This window comes from Amblyraja radiata, chromosome 25 (genome assembly GCF_010909765.2).
Source record: "Amblyraja radiata isolate CabotCenter1 chromosome 25, sAmbRad1.1.pri, whole genome shotgun sequence".
Taxonomy (NCBI): Eukaryota; Metazoa; Chordata; class Chondrichthyes; order Rajiformes; family Rajidae; genus Amblyraja; species Amblyraja radiata.
This window is the reverse complement of record NC_045980.1, coordinates 814,672-832,735: the sequence shown is the minus strand read 5'-3', so window position 1 is coordinate 832,735 and position 18,064 is coordinate 814,672. Positions and strand designations below refer to the sequence as shown.

Here is an 18,064-nt window from a genome sequence, read left to right as displayed (position 1 = left end):
GAGGGCCTGAACATTGCGCCACCATTGCGGCGACTGCGGGGGGCTCATGAGGCCCCGACCACGGGTGAACATCAAAGAACATCAAAGAGGAGGATGACTGAACTTTGGTGCCTCCCTTCACAGTGGGAAACTTTGATTCCGCTGTGTGGGAATGTTTATGTTAAAGACTATCGTGTTCTGTGTTCTTTTATTATTCGTATGGCTGTATGGTGACCCCAAATTTTACTGTACCAATTGGTGCATGTGACAATAAATGTCTCTTGAACCTCTTGAATCTTGTTTATCTGGAATGAGTTGCCCGAGAAGGTGGTCGAGTAGAAAAGTTGCAATATTTTAAAAGCATTTGTACGTCAAAGATCCAAGACTGATCCTTGAAGTACACCAGTGGTTATAGCCTTCCAGTCAGAGAAACAGCCTTCCACCATTACCATGTGTGTAGGAAAAACTGCTAATGCAGGTTTAAACCGAACAGACACCAAAAGCTGGAGTAACTCAGCGGGTCAGACAGCATCTCTGGAGAAAAGGAATGTGACGTTTCGGGTCGAGATCCTTCTTCAGACTTCAGATCCAGTCTGGTGAAGGGTCTCAACCCGAAACCTCACCTATTCCTTTTCTCCAGAGATGCTGTCTGGCCCGCTGAGTTACTCCAGCTTTTTTATCTATCTTCCACCAGAACCATCTACCTCATAACACAAAGGCAACTTTGGATCCAGTTTGCCACTCTCAAACATCGTGTGGTTTAATAAGACAAGTCTACCATGCAGGCCGTTATCAAAAGTCTTGCTAAAGTCTATGTATACCACAACAAAATCACGCAAATCCCCATAATTGTTCTTACCATGGATAATGTTGCACTGTACTTGCCGCTTAATATATTCAAAACTCAACCTAATGATTCAACTATTCTGTATAATATTGCCTACTGACAAAATATTTTTACTGTTATATTAAATATTCCCTTATTTTAAATGCACGGTGCCAACATACAGTTTAATAAATAAGATAGAAATTCAAAGCAACACATCCATTTTCAACTGAATTGTTACTATTTTTTGTTTTTGTTTACCAACACGCGATAGAAATTGTGATTATTAGCCCTCGTGTCACAAACAAGCAGAAAGTAAGCACCAAGCAGCAAGAGAATATTTGTTTCCATGCTCCACGCTCCTGGTGGAGTCGAACATGTGTATCCTTTATATAAAATTAATGATTCTTGGCAGTAACAGAGAACATGAACGGCAATGATATAAATCAACTAAACTATTAAAAAGACACAAATGTTACCTTATAAATGCCATCTAGACATTTTTGTAAATGGTGGACTTTTCCTTCCATGATGCACAGAATGTGAACGCTGTTGGAATGAAAATATATATTTTTAAGTTAATGCATAGTGTAGAATAAAATTAAAGTTGCGCTATAGAACTCAATGTGGATAGATTTAATAGCGAATGTATGGCTGAGGAGTTGGTGCAGGGGGCAGGGGGCAGGAATTCAGATTTGTGCACCATTGGGATCTATTCTGGGGCAGAGGTACCTTAACTGGAGGGGGGCCCGTATCCTGGCAGGCTGCTTCGTTAGTTTAAAGCGGATGGCTTTGGACTAGATTGGCAGGGGGATGGGACCATATGCAGGACAAAGCCAGGTGAGAGGCTGAAAGGTGGTATGGATGAAGTTTAGTGGACAGAATAGTCAGGAGAAAGACAGAGAGCGACGAAGGCTGCTGAGTTAAATTGCACATATTTTAAGGCAAGGGGCCTGACAGGTAAGGCAGATGAACTCAGAGTGTGGATAGGTACGTGCGACTGGGATGTCGTAGCCAATTCAGAAATATGGTTAAGGGAGGGGCAGATCTGGCGACTTAATGTTCCAGGTTACTGATGATAGGGGAGAGATATCGTGGGGGTAAAAGAGAGGGGGTGGGGTTGTTGGTTTATTGATTATGGAGGATGTGAGTATTACTGATGGTTCGTCCAGTGAGGCCATATGGGTGGAGCTGCGAAATAAGGAAGGGAGTGCGCTACAGGCCCTCAAAAAGTTTCATGGGAATTAGAAGAGCAAATGTGCCAGGAGATTGCAGGCAGCTGCAGGGCTAATAAGGTTATCATAGTAGGAGGTTTTAATTATCCCAATATTGACTGGGAATGTCATAGTGTAAAAGGTGTAGACAGGTAGAATTTGTCAAATGTGTTCAGGAAAGTTTCCTTGGGCAATATGTAGTGACACTACACGGGAGAGGGCAACGCTTGATCAAGTCTGAGGAAATTCTGAACGTCAAGTGGATGTAGTGTTCATTGATGAGCCCACAGTGAAGACCATTTACCACTGTTCTATTAGGTTTGAGATAGTTATGGATAGAGACAGGGCGAGCCCACGAGTTAAAATTCTAAATTAGGGCAAGGTCAACTTTAAACAGATCAAACAGGAACTTGTCCCAGTGGACAGGATCAAGTTATTTAAAGGAAAATGAATGATCGTAGAGTGCAATGTTTTTAAAAGTAGCTAGGCTGGGACTCTATTCCTTGGAGCACAGGAGAACAATTGGTGATCTTATAGAGGTGTATATCATGAGAAGAATGGGTAGGGTAAGTATCCAGAGTGGGGGAACCAAGAACCAGAGAACAGAGGTTTATGTTGAAAGGTGAAAGATAGGAACCCGAGGGGCAACTTATTTTACACAAAGACTGAGCTGCCGGAGGAGGTAGATGAGACAGGTACTATCACAATGTTTAAAAAACATTTGGACAGGTACTTGCATAGGATAGGCTTAGTGGGATATGGGCCAATCAGGTGGGACCAATGTAGAGGGGGCATGTTGGACGATGTGGAGTGGTGGGCCAAATGACCAGTTTCCACGCTGTATGACTCAATGATTATGAATCTAACAGGGACATGTAGATGGTTGAACAAGTATATGACCTTTTCCTCTTGAAGCTGAATTTAGGAACTGATTGGGGCTGGGTTTCCAGATGCCTCCTTCCTATTGAACTAGGCTGAAACGACAAGTAATTTGCTGTCGTTTGCAGAAGATTAACAGCACATTACATTCCTGCTCTCTGATCACTAATCTTGCTGTTCCCCAGAATTACAGAGGAATTATTTTCAATTTGAGCCTCATTTTAAGATCTAACACATGTTCGGCAGAAACATTTTAATAAACAAACCACCTTACAGATGTTACAAGTTATATGTTGAATCTTTTACTTTATAGCTCTTAAACATTCCTTTTATTTTACAAGATCCTTTTTGTCATTGTAATTATGCAAAGCCAATGGATTACTAATGTATTCTTTTACAGGCCCTAGGGCTCACTGAGTTGCGCCAACCAGCGGCCCCCACATACATTGACACCACCCTGCACACACTAGCCACAATTTACATTTAAACAACACCAATTAACCTCCAAACCTGTGCGTCTTGGGAGTGTGGGAGGAAACCGAAGATCTTGGAGAAACCCACGCAGTCACGGGGAGAAGGTACATTCTGTGTACAGACAGCACCCGTAGTCGGGATCGAACCCGGGTCTCGCTGTAAGACAGCAACTCTATCACTGGACCACCATGTTTAGTACCATGTACTGTCCAATAAGCTCACAGCAATATCACTGAAATATTTGGGATTGCAAAAGTAAAGTGGGTTATAACAAATGTATATCAATGAATGTTTTATGATGCAGCGAGTGGTTGATATGCGGAATGTACAACCAAAGGAATCAAATACGTTAGCAACGTTTAAGTGGCATATAGACAGGCGAGGAGGAAACAGTCCCATGGAGGGCTGCACAGCCTGTTTTAAGCTGTACAAATCTATGACTCCATAATGAGTTGTGCCATCCACAATCTGTGGGGCGGTGCAGCGGTAGATTTGCACTCTTACAGCGCCAGAGTTCCAGATCCGATCCTGACCTCGGGTGCTGTCCGTACAGAGTTTGTACGTTCTCGCTGCGACTGCTCTGGATGCTCTGGCTTCCTCCCACATTCCAACGACGTGCAGGTTTGTCAGTTAATTGGCTTCTGTAAATTGTCCCTGGTGTGCAGGATAGAATTAATGTATGGGTCGGTGTTGACTCAGTGGGCTGAAGGCCCTGTTTCCACGATGTTTCTCTAAACTCAAACTAAACTAAACTAATTGTTTCTACACCCTTCCCAATGGAAGGAAGAAATAGATCAAATCCAATTCCTTGAACATCGAGCAGGGAATGGTCATACGCTGTATGTCATGGTAATACAGGATGGAAGCAGGCCCTTGCCTTGCTGCATTTGTCCCATCTCCCTCTAAACTGTTCCTATCCATGTACCTACCTAAATGTTTGAGAACATTGTTATCGTACCTGCCTCAACTACCTCCTCCGGTGGCTCGTTCCATACACCCACCACCCCCCTGAGAAAAATGCCCCTCCAGATCATATTACACCTTTCTCCTCTCACCTTCAATATCCTTGTGCTCTTTATTCTTCTCCTCTGGGAAAAGACTGCGCATCCACCTTATCTATTCCCTCCTCATAATCTCATACACCTCCACTAGAACACCCATCAGCCTCCTGCACTCCAATGAATACAGTTTTAGCCTGTAGCTCAGACCTTCATGTCCTGGTAACATCATCTTAAGGTTTCTCTGCACTCTTTCCAGCTTAACAACATTCTTCCAATAGCAGGATGGCGAAAACTGCACATCATTTCCATTAATCTGATCAATGGGGCACTGGTGTTCCAGTTTGATGTCGAAAGCTCTCATTTCAGAGATGTTATTTATTTGTACAGCCTTCTGTGTCCATTTTTTCCAAGGTATCCAGTTTCAACACTATTGCATCCCTTGGACAGGGAATTAATTTACACCATTTTCCACAACAATCAATGTTTTCATCAGTAATTGTTTCACAAGCTCAATCTATTTTTTGCTCATATAGTTCCAATTATCCCATTACTTGGCTTAATTTCAGTGTTGTTGTCTTCACTACATTAATCTGTCTCCATCAGATCACCTTCACCTTCTGCAACATTCACTTTCATGTTTGTGTTTGCGTTGACATCAGCATCATTTTCGTTTCCCTCCATCGGCTCACAACTTTTCCAAAAGCTCTCATTCTTTGCATCAACATTATTATGGATAGGATTTGCCCTTGTATCCAACTGCTGTTTTTCCCTCTCTACCATTTTCCTGGCTTTTCAAATGTAGGTCCATGATTTCACCATTTGTGACCACTGATTCAGTGGAATTGTCAACAGCTTCCTTTTGAATAGATCCTACATTATTAATGCCCTGTTCCTTTAACAAAGCTTTGTCTTGGGTTGATTATCAATTGATAATTGATTTTCCCAACCGTTGATTATTGATCTAACACCACTGAGCTTTCAGCTAGTCTCCGGAGAGTTTTGACCTATATGCCCTCTCTCTTGCTTTATTGATTCACTCTCTCTTTGAAGACAGGTTTTAGGTTGGTCAGATTTCCATGGATCACTAATACTTTTCTATTTCTTTCTTGGTAATTTCATGAAGGCTTCTTGTCTCAGTTTTTCTTGGCTTTGCTTCTCTTTCATTGTAAACTATTTTACCCGCTGACCATCTAATCATAATCATAATCATACTTTATTAGCCAAGTATGTTTTGCAACATATCAGGAATTTGGTTTGCCATACAGTCATACTAATAAAAAACAACAGAACATACAAAATACATTTTAACATAAACATCCACCACAATGACTCCTCCACATTCCTCACTGTGATGGTAAGCAAAAAAACTTTCAATCTCTTCCCTTCTTTGTCCTCCAGCGGTCGGGGGCCTCTAACCTTCCGTTGACGGGACGATCTTATTCCCGTAGCCGGCGGCAGGGCCTCCTGCATTGTCCCGAGCAAGGCCTCCAGCTCCACGATGTTAGGCCGCAGAGCGACCGGAGATACAACCCGGAAAACAATCTCATCTCTAGCAAGGTAAGAGATTGATATAAAGTTTCCCCCGACCCCCTCCCCCACATAAAACAAACCAGAGAACATTAAAACAAAAGTTTTGAACACACTAAAAATAACAAAAAAACGACGAAAAGGACAGACAGACCATTGGCGAGGCTGCCATCGAGGCGCCACCTGTTGGTCATGTAGATGCTTTCACCCTTCTTTTATAACAAGTCCTCAGCTGAAAGCTCTCTCACATTGATGAGACCAGCCAAGATAAATTTGTCCTTTGCTATAAACTGGATTCATTCTTGGTCTCATCCAAATTCATTGGCTACTCCTTGATTAACTTACACGAATCAATACTGGCAGCTCCAATGTTTTCTCCCATTTCAGTTTGTTGTGACACAGGTCTTGCATCGGATTCCATTCCTTCCTTCTTTTCTTCCACTTTCTCTACTTCTTCTGATTTTTTCACCATTAACTGTCCCACGTTCCCCAGCCTTCATGTTCTTCTCCACAGTAAAAGCCGAGGAGAAATATTTATTGTCCTTGCCCTTCTCCTGAGGCTCCACAGAGGTAACCACTTTGCTTTCTGAGGGACCTATTCTCTCTCTCTCTAGTTACTCTTTCTCTAAAGGTACATGAGATCCTTTAGGCTGTTCCTTAATTTTATCTGCCAGAGCTATCTATCTCCTGCCCCCTTTTTGCCTTCTGATTTCCTTCTTAAGCATTCTCCTCAGTTTCTGAAACTCCTCCAAGGACACACTTGAACCCAGCTGCATACACCTGGACCATGCCTGCTTCTTGCCATGAGATTCACCAGATGCCATGCCTGGTGAATCTCTGGAACTCTCTGCCACAGAAGGTAGTTGAGGCCAGTTTGTTGGCTATATTTAAGAGGGAGTTAGATGTGGCCCTTGTGGCTAAAGGGATCAGGGGGTATGGAGAGAAGGCAGGTACGGGATACTGAGTTGGATGATCAGCCATGATCATATTGAATGTCGGTGCAGCCTCGAAGGGCCGAATGGCCTACTCCTGCACCTATTTTCTATGTTTCTATGTTTCTTTCCCCTGAACAGAGCCTCCATTCCACAACCAGCCTTTCCCTTTACCCTCCCAGAACGTGCATGCCTGAACTCATGTCATTACACTGTTAGTATCTCACTTTATGCCCCGCAATTCCAATCAACTTGTTCCAATATTGACTGGAAAAATCATAGTGTGAAAGGTTTAGATTGGGTGAAATTTCTCAAAGGTGTTCAGGAGAGTTTTCTCCAGCAATACTTGACAACTGTTTGATAAAGTTTAGGATAGTTATGGATAGGGACAGAGAGGGCCCACGTATTAAAATGCTGAATTGGGGTAAGGCCAACTTTGTGGGCATGAGTGAAAGTCTCGCTCAAGTTGATTGGAACAGGTTGTTTGAGGGGAAAGAAACATCAGCCAAGTGGGATATTTTTAAAAGTGTGTTGACAAAAGTTCAGGATATGCACGTCCCTGTTAGAGTGAAGGGCAAGACAGACAAATGTAAGGAAGCTTGGCTGACGAGAGAAATAGAGGCATTGGTTAAGAATAAAACGGACGCATGGGACAGGTACAGGCAGCTGGGATCAAGTGTATCTCCGGAGGAGTTTCGGGAACTAAGAAGCAAAGTGAAAAAGGAAATCAGAGGGGCAAAAAGTGGCCAGGAGATAGCTCTGGCAGATAACATTCAGTTCAATCCCAAAAGATTTTACAAATACATAAGAGGTAAAAGGGTAACCGGAGAGTGAGTGGGGCCTCTCCGGAATCAAAGTGGTCACCTCAGTGTGGAGCCACAGGAGATGGGCAAGGTCCTCAATGAGTATTTCTCCTCGGTATTTACAGAGGAGAAAGACGGGAGAATGGAGGAACTTGGGGCAATCAATGGAAGTGTCCTGAGAGAAGTCAGTATTATGGCCGAACACGTGCTGAAGATACTATCGTGTATGAAGGTAGACAAATCTCCAGGGCCTGATCAGATATATCCGAGAACATTGTGGGAAACAAGAGAGGAAATTGCGGGAGCCCTGGTTAAGATTTACGAGTCGTCTTTAAATACAGGAGAGGTTCCAGGAGACTTGAGGGTGGCAAATGATGTGACTCTATTCAAGAATGGCTGCAGGGAAAATGCTGGGAACAAGTGGCCAGTGGTTCAACATCTGTAAATGGAAAGTTAATAGGGTATTCTGAGGGATAAGATATAGAGTCACGGAGTGATACAGTGTGGAAACAGGCCCTTCGGCCCAACTTGCTCACACCGGCCAACATGTCCCAGCTATACTAGTCCCACCTGTCATCACAACAGATTTGAGTGCCACTGGTCAGTAATCACTGAAGCACATCACCTTGCTCTTCGTGGGCATGAAGATCCATAATCCATGTCTTATGGAAGCTTTTTGGAGTAGATGGAGACATCAAATCTTAGTACTGAGAGGTTGAAGAAGTCTGCAAAGCTCCAGCCAGTTCTGCGCAGGTGTTAAGAATACAGCTAGGGTCACCATCAGTGCAGAGTTCGCCCTCTCGAATGATCTTCTAAGATCCATCTCTATGACTGAGATCATATTGTCGTCAGGAGCTGCGAGACCATGAAGGTACATTGATGTTCTCTCTTTCAGAGCAAGCATAAAAAGCATTGAGTTAATCGGAGAGTGAAGCATCGCTGTCACTTGAGCTACTACTTAATATCTCCTTTTAGGATTAATGGGGTGCAAGCCCTGCCACAGCTGCCGAATGTTCATCTGATCTTCCCTTTTAAACTAAAATGTCTCTGCTTTCTCAATGGTCTAATCGAGGTGATACTGGACTTTCCATATAACCCTGTATCACCAGGCATGAATGCCCGAGAATCCATGAACTGAGAGAAATAATTCAAAAGGAAGGTAGATACAAAACGCTGGAGTAACTCAGCGGGACAGGTAGCATCTCTGGAGCGAGGAATGGGTGACGTTTCGTGTTGAGACCCTTCTTCAGACTCGACCCGAAACGTCACCCATTTTGTCTCTCCAGAGATACTGCATGTCCCGCTGAGTTACTCCAGCATTTTGTGTTTATGGCTTAAACCAGCATCTGCAGTTCCTTCCTGCACGGTAAGTCGAAAGGGTTCCGCATACGGTATTATTATAAATAAACATGCCTGGAATTGGGGGCAATCTATCAACATGCATGGAAAATGGTTCGGATATTTAGCTAGAGTGAGTTCTCAAATTGGCATGATGTGTTTAGATTGTCTTAAAATTTTAAACTGGGGCCTCAGCCTCTCAGGGTATTTTACTGTGATTTGAAATAATATAGTGACATATCTAGGTTTGCGGATGTCAGCTAATATTTAAGTATGTAGGTGACATAATAAATAGTGTGAGTAAATGCCGATAAAAATAATTACAAAGGTTTATGAATAAAAGCTCCACAAATGGAATTCAACATGGGGAAGTCTGAGATCATACACTTTGGATGCAAAAATGTTATGTTATAAATGTTGAGAACCTGAGAAATGTGCAGGACAAGGAGGTTCGGACACCCAACCACAGATATTTAATGGATAGTTAAAAACATTATTTCTACAATCTAATAGAATCTGGCCTTTCAAGTCAAGGAAATTGAAATTTGAGCAGATGAAACTGTACAGTGCTGTAAATTTCAGGTTAATATTCAATTTGAACCCTGTGTTAAGTTCAGCATTGACATTAGAGATACAGAACGGATATCGGCCCTTCAGCTCACCGAGTCAGTGCTGACCAGCGATCCTCATACACTAATACAATCCTACACACACTAGGGACAATTTTAAAATTATACCGAAGCCAATTAACTTACAACCAGTGTAGGAAAGAACTCCAGATGCTGGTTTAAAGGTGGACACAAAATGCTGGAGTAACTCATTGGGACAAGCAGCATCTCTGGAGAGAAGGAATGGGTAACGTTTCAGGTCAAGAACGTCTGAAGAAGGGTTTCAACCCGAAACGTCACCCATTCCTTTTCTTCAGAGATGCTGCCTGTCCCGCTGAGTTACTCCAACATGTTGTGTCTACCTTTAACTTACAGCCTGTACATCTTTGGAATGTGGGAGAAAACCTGAGCACTCGGAGAAAACCGACGTATAAACCGATTGTATGAACTCCATACAGCCAACATCCATAGTGAGAATCAAAGCTGGCTCTCTGGCATTGTACAGCAGCAGCTCTGCCGCTGAGCCAACCGAATCATTACCCGATTTAGATGTATTGGCCTTTGAGACGGTTAGAACAAATTCTTCAGAAGAAAATCAGAGCTAAAAGGCTCAACTTCTGCAGACACCTTTCATTTACTACCCTGGGTAAAAGATAGGCTAATAGGTGAAGGGCAGTCAGCAGTTAGGAGGAAAGTTAGTTTTTCTGAGAAGAACTCAGACAAGACGCGATATAAACTGCAACAATCCCGCAAGTGGGATGTTGGAAGCAAAACTCTGACATCCGTACAAACACTGGTAAGGCCGCACTTGGAGTATTGTGTGGAGTTCTGGCCACCACACTATGGGAGGATGGGACTGTGCTGGAGTGCGCAGAATAGACCAGGGTATTGTCATGATGGAAGTCCTTTTGCTATGGGAGAGATTGTCAAAGCCTGAGGGGGTTTTCAGGTAAAAGTATAATAGATTATGAGAGGCATGGACAGATAGGGCTATCAAATACATAAATGCATAAATTGAGAGGTGGTTGGTTAAATGGAATGTGGAGGCCGAGAAAGTGGTAAAATCAGATATAACCACGATGCAAAAGAGGCATTTTGCCAGGCACTTAATAAGCAAGATATGGACGGATACAGACATAATGCAGACAAATGGGATTAGAGTAAACGGGCAAAAAAGTTGGCTGAAGGGCAGCCTCGGTGCTGACTGTACAACTCCATTCCATAAGCAGTCTGTGTGAAATTTTCTGATATCCCATTACACATTACACATTTGTTTGGCAATACTATGGGTTACAAGGCTATGATGCAAGCTTGCTTTCACACAAATTAACATGTTTTGCTTCCCTGTTGCATGACAACAAGGCCATCCATCAATCGGTCGGTGCCCACTGACAGACAGATACAGGATTGTTGTTTAAGGTGACTGATAGGTGTACAGGAAACTAGTACTACTGAAGTACAGAACAATGAGAAACAAACTTAAATATCAGACCAGTCCATTCTGAATGGGTCTTAAGAAGCACTTTGTCCCAGTTAGGGTGGCAAAATTCTACCTTGTTCCCAAAACTTTGTTGATCCCAAGTTACAGTTAATAAAATGTTGAAACTGAGATTAATACATTTATATTTGGCAAGAGCATTAAGGGTTACAGAATCAAGAGTAGTGGATAAAATTAAGTAGCAGATCTGCCTCAGGTTCCTACTGACCCTATCCCTGTTCTTGCACTCCAAAGGATTGGACGTTAGCGATGATGAGAACATGACGTATCATATTAAGTAATTTAGAACACTCTGTACCTAGTTATAACATTTTATGGAAGGTACAGGGTGTTCCACTTACAAGCATTTCACAATTCCAAACATTAATAGTCTAATTACTACCAACAAGTAGTGGCATGCCACTTTTCCACAGTTTACATTTTTAAGTTTGTCAGAAGCGACCAATTTTTGTAAAGTTCAATTTTCCTGGTTGGACATCACAAAAATCCATGTCAGTAATATCCTTTTTGTAATAAGTCTAACATATTGTCCAACATCCAACTTATCATTTCACTTCGATATACAAAGGCAAAATCTAAACCTGAAGCTCTGCACTATATTTCCAGCATGTCAATTAGCTAATAAGATGGTGTACCTGTAATGCAGTTGAACCAGTTAGCGTCAGTTGCATTAATCATGAAATTGAGGGGATCTCCTGGAATACATAGAGGCAGTTCTCTGGGGACATACAGATGTTGCAGTCATCAATTCCATGATCCTTCAATGAGGACACTAGTTTACTATCATGTCCTAATCTTGAAAATTAGTAGTCTGATTAGAACTTTAGAATTGTTTTTACTGTAAAAGATCCCCAAAAGACGACACTATTATATGTGAGTGTGTGTGTATATATGTATGTGTGGATATGTGTGTGTATATGAAAGTGTGTATATATGTATGTGTGGGTATATATGCATGTATATATGCATGTGCATGTATATATGTATGTGTGCGTATATATGTATGTGTGTGTGTATATATGTATGTATGTGTGTTTATATATGTATGTGTGTGTGTATATATGTATGTATGTGTGTTTATATATGTATGTGTGTGTGTGTATATATGTATGTGTGTGTATATATGTATGTGTGTGTATATATGTATGTGCGTGTATATATGTATGTGTGTGTATATATGCATGTGTGTGTTGTGCATGTATATATGTATGTGTGTGTATATATGTATGTGTGTGTATATATGTACAGTGGCTTGCAAAAGTATTCATACCCCTTGAACTTTTCCACATTTTGTCACGTTACAATCACAAACGTAAATGTATTTTATTGGGATTTTATGTGATGGACCAACACAAAGTGGTGCATAATTGTGAAGTGGAAGGAAAATGATACATGGTTTTCAGATTTTTTTACAAATAAAAAACTGAAAAGTGTGGCGTGCAAAAGTATTCAGCCCCCTTTACTCTGATACCCCTAAATAAAATCCTGTGCAACCAATTGCCTTCAGAAGTCACCTAATTAGCAAATAGAGTCCACTTGTGTGTAATCTAATCTCAGTATAAATACAGCTGTTCTGTGAAGGCCTCAGAGGTTTGTTAGAGAACATTAGTGAACAAACAGCATCATGAAGCCCAAGGAACACACCAGACAGGTCAGGGATAAAGTTGTGGAGAAGTTTAAAGCAGGGTTAGGTTATAAAAAAATATCCCAAGCTTTGAACAACTCACGGAGCACTGTTCAATCCATCATCCGAAAATGGAAAGAGTATGGCACAACTGCAAACCTACCAAGACATGGCCGTTCACCTAAACTGACAGGCCGGGCAAGGAGAGCATTGATCAGTTAAACAGCCAAGTAACTCTGGAGGAGCTGCAGAGATCCACAGCTCAGGTGGGAGAATCTGTCCACAGGACAACTATTAGTCGTGCACTCCACAAATCGGGCCTTTATGGAAGAGTGGCAAGAAGAAAGCCATTGTTGAAAAAAAGGCATAAGAAGTCCCATTTGCAGTTTGCCACAAGCCATGTGGGGGACACAGCAAACATGTGGAGGAAGGTGCTCTGGTCAGATGAGACCAAAATTGAAGTTTTTGGCCTAAATGCAAAACGCTATGTGTGGCAGAAAACTAACACTGCACATCACCCTGAACACACCATCCCCACTGTGAAACATGGTGGTGGCAGCATCATGCTGTGGGGATGCTTTTCTTCAGCAGGGACAGGGAAGCTGGTCAGAGTTGATGGGAAGATGGATGGAGCCAAATACAGGGCAATCTTGGAAGAAAACCTGTTAGAGTCTGCAAAAGACTTGAGACTGGGGCGGAGGTTCGCCTTCCAGCAGGACAACGACCCTAAACATACAGCCAGAGCTACAATGGAATGGTTTAGATCAAAGCATATTCATGTGTTAGAATGGCCCAGTCAAAGTCCAGACCTAAATCCAATTGAGAATCTCTGGCAAGACTTGAAAATTGCTGTTCACAGACGCTCTCTATCCAATCTGACTGAGCTTGAGCTATTTTGCAAAGAAGAATGGGCAAAAATTTCAGTCTCTAGATGTGCAAAGCTGGTAGAGACATACCCCAAAAGACTTGCAGCTGTAATTGCAGCGAAAGGTGGTTCTACAAAGTATTGACTCAGGGGGGCTGAATACTTTTGCACGCCACACTTTTCAGTTTTTTATTTGTAAAAAAATATGAAAACCATGTATCATTTTCCTTCCACTTCACAATTATGCACCACTTTGTGTTGGTCCATCACATAAAATCCCAATAAAATACATTTACGTTTGTGGTTGTAACGTGACAAAATGTGGAAAAGTTCAAGGGGTATGAATACTTATGCAAGCCACTGTATGTGTCTGTATATATGTATGTGTGTGTGTGTGTATATATGTTTTTACATATAATATGTATATGTGCTCTAATATGTAAGTGTGCTAGCACCATGAAGATTAGTGGAGCAAGGATGGGAGCAAGGAGAAACGCAGATCTGCTGGAAAGTTGGGTAGGGGGGTGGCAGATGAAATCCCGACTAGTGCAAGGTGATGCACTTTGGGTGATTTAATACTGGCTAGACATATACAATGAACAATAGGGACTTTGGTCGCATTGATGTACAGAGGAAGTTCACAGCTCCCTGAAAATAACGACACGGGTTAATAGGATAGTGAAGAAGAGTCCTGACCCAAAATGGTGTTTCTTCCACAGGATAAGTTTCTCCAATACTTTGCAGTTTCTTGTGTCTCTTGTGAAGAGGCTTTTAACTTGCTTTCCTTCTACGTCGACCACACATGGAAAATTGTGTGCAGTTCTGCTCACCACATCATAGTAAGGATGTGACAGTGCTAGAAAGAATGCCGAACAATCGACGACAGGGATGCTGCCTCGAATGGAGGGCTTCAGTTTGAAGGCCTGATGGTGTTCTTATTACAACACAGGTTATAGCAGAGTAACCTTGTAGAAGCTTATAAAATATGTGGGGCAGATAGGGTAGCTCAAGACTGCTCTCTAATTGTTGGTAGGATGGTTCAGTTGCTTAATAACAGCTGCAAGAAATTGTCCCTGAATCTGAAGGTATGAATTTTCACGTTCTTGATGAGAGAAGGGAGAAGAGGGAGCGGCCAAGGTGCGTCTTGTCCTTGATTATGCTGGTGGCCTTGCCGAGGCAGCGTAAAGTGAATATGGAGTCAATGGAAGGGAGGCTGGTTTGTGTGATGGTTTGGGGTGCATCCACAATTCTTGCAATTTCTTGTGTTCTTGGATGGAGCTGCTCCCAAATTAAACAGAGGACACAGGCTTAAGGTAAAAGATGAAATATGTAATAGGAAACTATGGGTGGAGGGTAAATGGAATAAGCCACCAGAGAATAGACACAAAAAGCTGGAGTAACTCAGAGGGACAGGCTGCATTTCTGGAGAGAAGGAATGGGTGATGTTTCGGGTTGAGAATCTTCTTCAGACAAGAGGAGGTAGTTGAGGCAGGTTCTTAACGGCCTTTAAACGACACGTGAACATGACTGGGAAAGGATTCAGGGATATGGCCAAACATGGGGAAGTGGGATAGGCATAGATGGGTCATCTTATTTGGCAGGGACGAGTTGGGCCGAAGGCTGAACACTGGATATTACCATGTTGTAATACCCTCTATGACTCAGACATTAATTTACTGTTGATTATGAACCTTAAAAGTGTTAACACGGATGTATGAAACTTGCCAGCAAATTTGTGTACCGCAAGATTCCAGACAGTGTCAAAATAACAAATTAAAACTACCTGATCTCCTAGTTGCTAAACACTTTAATTCTCCTACCCATTCCCACACAGATCTTCTGTCCTAGATCTCCTCCATTGTCAGAGTGAGGCTCAACGTAACACCATCTCATATTTCGCTTGGGCAGCTACAGCCCAGTGGTATGATATTGATTTCTCTAACTTCAAGTAACCCCGGCATTCCCTCTCTCTCCATCCCCCCCCCCCCCCCCCCCCACCACTGGACTAGCATCTCGTTTTCACCCAACAAACAGCTAACAATGGCCTGTTTCCTTTATAATTGTTACATTTTTGCATTTCTTTCATTCATTGTTCTTTACCTCTCTACATCATCGTCTACATCTCTCGTTTCCCTAATCAGTCTGAAGAAGGGTCTCGGCCCGAAACGTCACTCATTCTTTCTCTCCACAGATACTGCCTGGCCCGCTGAGTTACTCCAGCTTTTTGTGTCTATCTTAGGTTTAAACCAGCATCTGCAGTTCCTTCCTAATCTGTTTCAGTGGCATGTGTTTTTTAGAATTACGTGAGAGTGCAGGTTAGATCCTGTATGTGCATGCCCAAAATACTGCATTCTTGCACCCAGATCTCTGGCATCATCAGTATTTGACCCAAAATAGAGTACGCTGCCTTAAGGGCCTGTCCCACTTGGGTGCCCTAATCCGCGAGTTCTGGCAAGTTTGCCCTTGACTCATACTCGCAGCATGGTCGACACAAGGTCGTAGGAGGTCTTCGTAACTCTCCTTCATGCTCGAGAGTGGTCTCCGCGTACTCGAGGCTTCAGCTAGGTCGCAGCGTTTTTTTCAATATGTTAAAAAATGCCCGCGAGTAAAAAAAGGTCGCCATGGAAAAAAATCGATACTTTTTTTACTCGTAGGTTTAGTTTTAGTAGGTCGTAGTAGGTCGACATGTTAGTCGTAGGTAATCAAGGGTGGTCGAAGGTAGTCGTAGATAGTCTTCATCATAGTCGAAGGGAGGTCGAACGGGATTGAAGGAGGTGGTCTTCACTCTCCACTATTTGGTGTCCAATTTTCCTGAAGTTAGTCGTAGCTAGTCTTCAACATAGTCGAAGGAGGTCTTCTACATGTCATTTTTTTAAACTCTTCTAAACTCGCCAATTAGGTCGCCCATGTGGGACAGCCCCTTTAGATCCAAGACTAGAAGTGAGTCTTGGTTGCTCCATTTAACAATATATCTAGATCCCAGTCTGTTACAATAGCACAAGTGATTAAATCTTGTTATCACAGCAAAACTGTTTCTGGCACCAATTTTCTAATTTCCCCTCACCTTATCTGATTCTAACTCCTCTGTGATCTGCACATTTGTTAACAGATGGGCCATATGAATACCAACAATGTCAGATGATTTCCAGTTCAATTCTTCTTTTAAAAAATGTAAATGTATCCATTACATTAAAATATGTTGCATTTCACACTCCTTGTTACTTACCATGCTTGTAAAGTGGAGACTTTTCTGTCTTCATCCAGTCAGCACCGTGGAGTACATTTATGAATAAACTTTGTACTCAACAATCCACCATCAAACTGGAGGTTAATTAAAACAAGTAGCAGCCAGCAGTTCTGAGAACATGTCATTTAGAATCCACCACAGAAAAACAGTGTAGCTTAGCCCAACACGGTTCATACAGCACTCAGAGATCTACAGCATTTTCCAAGAGCTGAAATAAGGGAAGTTAAGTTCAGTGCACTTTGCCCTGAAGTAAAGGATTTCTGGGTTTGAACTTCCTGTCTTCCTAGGTCATGTGATTACTGGTTGGACAACATTCTGAAGAGGTCTGAGATCCCTTTGCCAAGTCATGTGAAGCAGGGCGCAGTGAGATTGTGGTGAAAGAATGATTCATCGTGTTACACATTGCAATATAATCTTACAGCTTTTAAAGGAGCAGCATTCTGGTGGGCATGAATGTTAGCTATTAAACCACCAAATTAATATATTAAATATGTACATGTCTATATGTAATGTACATGTCTATATGTAATGTAATATATGTACATGTCTATATGTAATTTATACATGTATATATTATATTGTATAGGGGGGTTGCACGTAAGGTCATCGCGTTAAAGGGCGTGACGCAAGGAGCAGCTCAATCCGTCTGGAAGACATGGCAGCTTCCGGCATACACTGTTAATACACGAAACGCGTACTTTCTTACCTGTTAAAAACCGCCAAAATGATCAATTTTTGTGCTGTAAATCATTGTGGAGGGTGACTGAGTGCTCTAGTACCTTTGCTCTGAATCCGAGCATGGTGTAAGCGGCCGAAGGAGCGCATCCCTTGGGACAGCACCCTGAGGGTCAGCGCTATCCGGCCAAGGCCGCCCTCCGCCAAGTCTCCCTTTGTGCGGCCACACTGTCACGGGCTGTGGGTCAGCAGCGCCAACACACGGGGACAAAAACCCGGCAACGTCCGGCAGCAGAGTTGGGGACAGTCTGGTCTCTCCGCCCACCCAGTCACTGACCGTGCTGCACCGGCACCGCTCCCCCCCCCCCCCCCACCCCGGAACCACCAATGCCTCCCCCCCGACACTCTCCCCCCAACTCTCCCCCCCCTACGTTACCCCCCGACCCTACCTCTCCCGACCCTAACCCCTCCAACCCTGCCCCCCCCGACCTTACCACCCTCCCCGACCCTATACCCCCCGACCCTACCGCCACCCGACCATACCCCCCCCGAACCTACCCCCCCGACCTTACCC

General features: G+C 42.9%; 1 protein-coding gene across 1 annotated transcript in view; it reads right to left on the bottom strand.

Annotated features, from left to right (window-relative positions):
* The window catches only part of LOC116987224 (synergin gamma-like), a 51,642-nt gene extending 34,566 nt beyond the window's left edge, over positions 1-17,076 (bottom strand). Inside the window, exons 1-2 of the mRNA XM_033043087.1 lie at positions 16,795-17,076; positions 1,285-1,354 (exon numbers count right to left, since the gene is read on the bottom strand). Of these exons, the coding sequence (XP_032898978.1) occupies positions 1,285-1,335 (51 nt within the window). The 5' untranslated portion in view covers positions 1,336-1,354; positions 16,795-17,076. The remainder of the gene's footprint in view (positions 1-1,284; positions 1,355-16,794) is intronic.
* Positions 17,077-18,064: the final 988 nt, after the last annotated feature.